The sequence below is a fragment of the Mandrillus leucophaeus genome, unplaced genomic scaffold (assembly GCF_000951045.1).
Source record: "Mandrillus leucophaeus isolate KB7577 unplaced genomic scaffold, Mleu.le_1.0 Scaffold72, whole genome shotgun sequence".
NCBI classification, from domain to species: domain Eukaryota; kingdom Metazoa; phylum Chordata; class Mammalia; order Primates; family Cercopithecidae; genus Mandrillus; species Mandrillus leucophaeus.
Window position 1 is genome coordinate 2,912,845 of NW_012107808.1, and position 3,094 is coordinate 2,915,938.

At 59.7% G+C, this 3,094-nt stretch overlaps 1 protein-coding gene across 1 annotated transcript in view; it reads right to left on the minus strand.

Annotated features, from left to right (window-relative positions):
- Nucleotides 1-1,576: 1,576 nt before the first annotated feature.
- Nucleotides 1,577-3,094, minus strand: part of KCNF1 (potassium channel, voltage gated modifier subfamily F, member 1) — a 2,848-nt gene continuing 1,330 nt past the window's right edge. Inside the window, exon 3 of the mRNA XM_011965338.1 lies at nucleotides 1,577-3,088. Within this exon, the coding sequence (XP_011820728.1) occupies nucleotides 1,895-3,088 (1,194 nt within the window). The 3' untranslated portion in view covers nucleotides 1,577-1,894. The remainder of the gene's footprint in view (nucleotides 3,089-3,094) is intronic.

Consider the following 3,094-nt stretch of genomic DNA (forward strand, 5'->3'; position numbering starts at 1 on the left):
AGGACAGCCCCTTTCAGGCTGGGGCTGACACTCCTGCCCCACCTAGCCATGCACCCCCTGGCCAGGCCCCTCTCTACCTGGGGCACTCCCATCGCCCACAGCTCTGCAGCTGAGCCCTGCACTCCACAGACCCTCTCTCTCTCCCAAGACCTCCCACTCCAAGCCCCCTACAACATGGCAGCCTCCCATGCTCTAGAGTCCACACCACAGAGCATCCACAGCCTAAGGCTTCCGAATCCTGGAAGGTTGGATCTAGACAGGGCCTCAAGAAGTCTTATTATACATACAGGGAAACCTACGCCTAGAGGAGGGGAAAGATGGACCCGAGATGGTGGTAGACTGGGGACCACCACCTCCCTCTCCCCCATGTAGTCCCACCCGCTTCCCCCACTGCAAGGCTCCTCCCACTGTACCAGCTGCCTTAGCAGGAGAAGGAAGGACAGAGCTCTGGGGTTCAGGGAAGATGGAAACCCAGAGGAAGGGGCCTGCTGGGGCCAACTCTTAGCGTTTGACTAAGGACAGTGTGACTATGCCCTGCCCCCAACCTCCCCGGACCTACAAGCTCAGCCCAGATCAGTGGAGGTCAGAGTGGGCAACTGTGTAACCCACCTCTCTCCCAGCACAGAGTAACAGAGCTACTATTTATTGAGCACTTACTAAGTGCCAGGTGCCATGCTAAAAGTCACGATTCTCTGCAGTACTTATTGAATATTATATCCCCATCTAGCAGATGATCAGAAAGAGGGTCAGAGAGGTGAATCAGCAGGCCTACGGTCACATCGCAAAACTGGTAAGAGAGTGGAGGAGGAGAGGCCTTAGAGAAAAATGTTTAAGTTCAAAGGCATCTCAGAGTTCCTCCTCACTGCCTGGGCTTCAAACCCAGATCTGTCTCTGTTCCCTCGGGGCTCTCAGACGAGATGTAGTGAGACACCAGGACACGGGTCGGGGGTCCACACTCACGCTTATCCACCCAGCAGCTATCTCAAAGGTATCAGGGCTAGAGAGATGGGCTGGAGGACAGGCACACCACACCAAGGAAGACCAGCTCCTCTCCTGGCCCAAAGAACCTCTCATCATGAGCCCAGCAGATGCCTCTGTCCCACGACCACCTGGTGTCAGAGAGGACACGTGGGCTTGGGATCATCAGACCTGGGACTGTTCCCTTCTCTGTGTGACCTGGGGCCTCAGTTTCCTCATCTGTAAAATGGAGATACCTAGCTAGTAGGGTCAATGGAAGGAATAGACAGAGGTTGTGAAAAGGGCCCCGTGCAAGTGATAACTAGATGCCGCAGGCTGCTGGGCTTGCACTGTGAGCTCTCCCCCATCCTGGGCCCGCACGCGGAGCAAGTTTTACCGCAGAAGGAAGCAGCAGGGAAGCGCGGCCTGCACAGAGCCTCCTGGAATGTGGCAAGTCTCCTTGGCGCCGAACCTGACTGTGAACCCTTCTTTAATTAGTTCTCAACTAAAAATAGCTCCCCCACCACCCGGGCCGCACACCTACCTCCTGGCCTGGCACTGGGGTGTGCCTGAGCTACTCTTGGGGGTGACAGCCAGCCTGTGACAGAACCTACAACACGGAGGGTGCACAGAGCAGGAGGCTTTATTGAGGGAGATACAGAAGCGGGCGTGGGCTCCCGCGCCAACCAGGCCGCGGCCTCCACTCGCCCCACACGGCCCTGCGGCTCCTGCACACCCCTCCCTCCCCGGCTCCTGGACAGCAGGCAACACAGAGGAGTCTTACCCAGCCTTGGCAGAGGTGCCCGGAGGGCCTTCAGAGTCTGTCCAGGGGAGGGTTGGGGGGACACAGGACAGCCCTTCTGTGCTATCGATGACATGCCTGCCACACCTATCGGTCTGTCCACCGCCTGGTCCATCTGCCTGGGGGGCCCTCCTGTCACTTGCAACTCTGGAGCCGGGTCCTGTGGTGCTTCTCCTCGGTCAGGAGGGGGATGAAGGTGTCGCTGTGGGAGAGCTTCAGCCGGCTGCTGCAGCTCGGCGCCTCCTTCCCTGCAGGCTCCGGAGGGAGGTTGTCCAGGTCACTGCGGGAGCCCCCGGTCTTGCCCTCAGCCCCGCTGCTGGAGTTGAGTTCCATCAGCTCCAGCTCGTGCTTGGCCGCCGTCTCCAGGACGCGCTGCTTGTTGTAGTACCTGACGAAGTTGTTGATGATGGGGTGGATGGGCAGGGCGATGGCGATGACGCCACACAAGAAGCTGATGGCTGCGTTGAGCTTGCCCAGCGTGGTCTTGGGGTAGATGTCGCCGTAGCCGACGGTGGTCATGGTGATGATGGCCCACCAGAAGGACTGGGGGATGCTCTTAAACAGGGTCTCTGGGTGGCTCTGCTCCATGGTGTAGCCCAGGGCAGAGAAGACGAAGATGCCCACTGCCAGGTACATGAGCAGCAGCCCCAGTTCCTTGAAGCTGCGCTTGAGGGCATAGGTGAGGGTCTGCAGGCCCGAGGAGTGGCGGGCCAGCTTGAAGATGCGCGCGATGCGCATGATCCGCAGCGCCTGCACGGCCTGCTGCACGTTGGTCAGTTCCATCATGCGGGCACCCAGGTGCGTGAGCGTGAGGCTCACATAGAAGGGGAGGATGGCCAGCACGTCCACGATATTCATGAAGGACAGCGCGAAGTGCAGCTTATTGGGCGACGAGAAGAGGCGCAGCAGGTACTCCAGGGTGAACCAGCCGATGCATGCCGTCTCCACGTTCTCCAGCGTTGGGTGCTCCACGCGGTTGCCCTCGGCGTCCAGCACCTGCAGCTCGGGGATGGTGCCCATACACATGACCACAGACGAGACGAGGATGAGCAGGAAGGAGAGCACGGCCACCACTCTCGCCGGGCACGACGACTCAGGCTTCTCCAGGAACTTCCAGACGCACTTCTGGCAGCGGCGCCAGCGGCCCTCAGCCGCGTCCACGCCCAGGTCGTCCAAGATGAGCTGCACGCGGCGCGCGATCTCCTCCAGTTCCTCGCGCTTCTCGCTCAGGTGGCTCTTGCAACAGTCGTCCAGGAACTTGAGATCCACCTTCCAGAAGTCCATCTCGTTCTTGAAGCAGATGGGGCAGATGCCCTTCTTCATGTGGACCTCCCC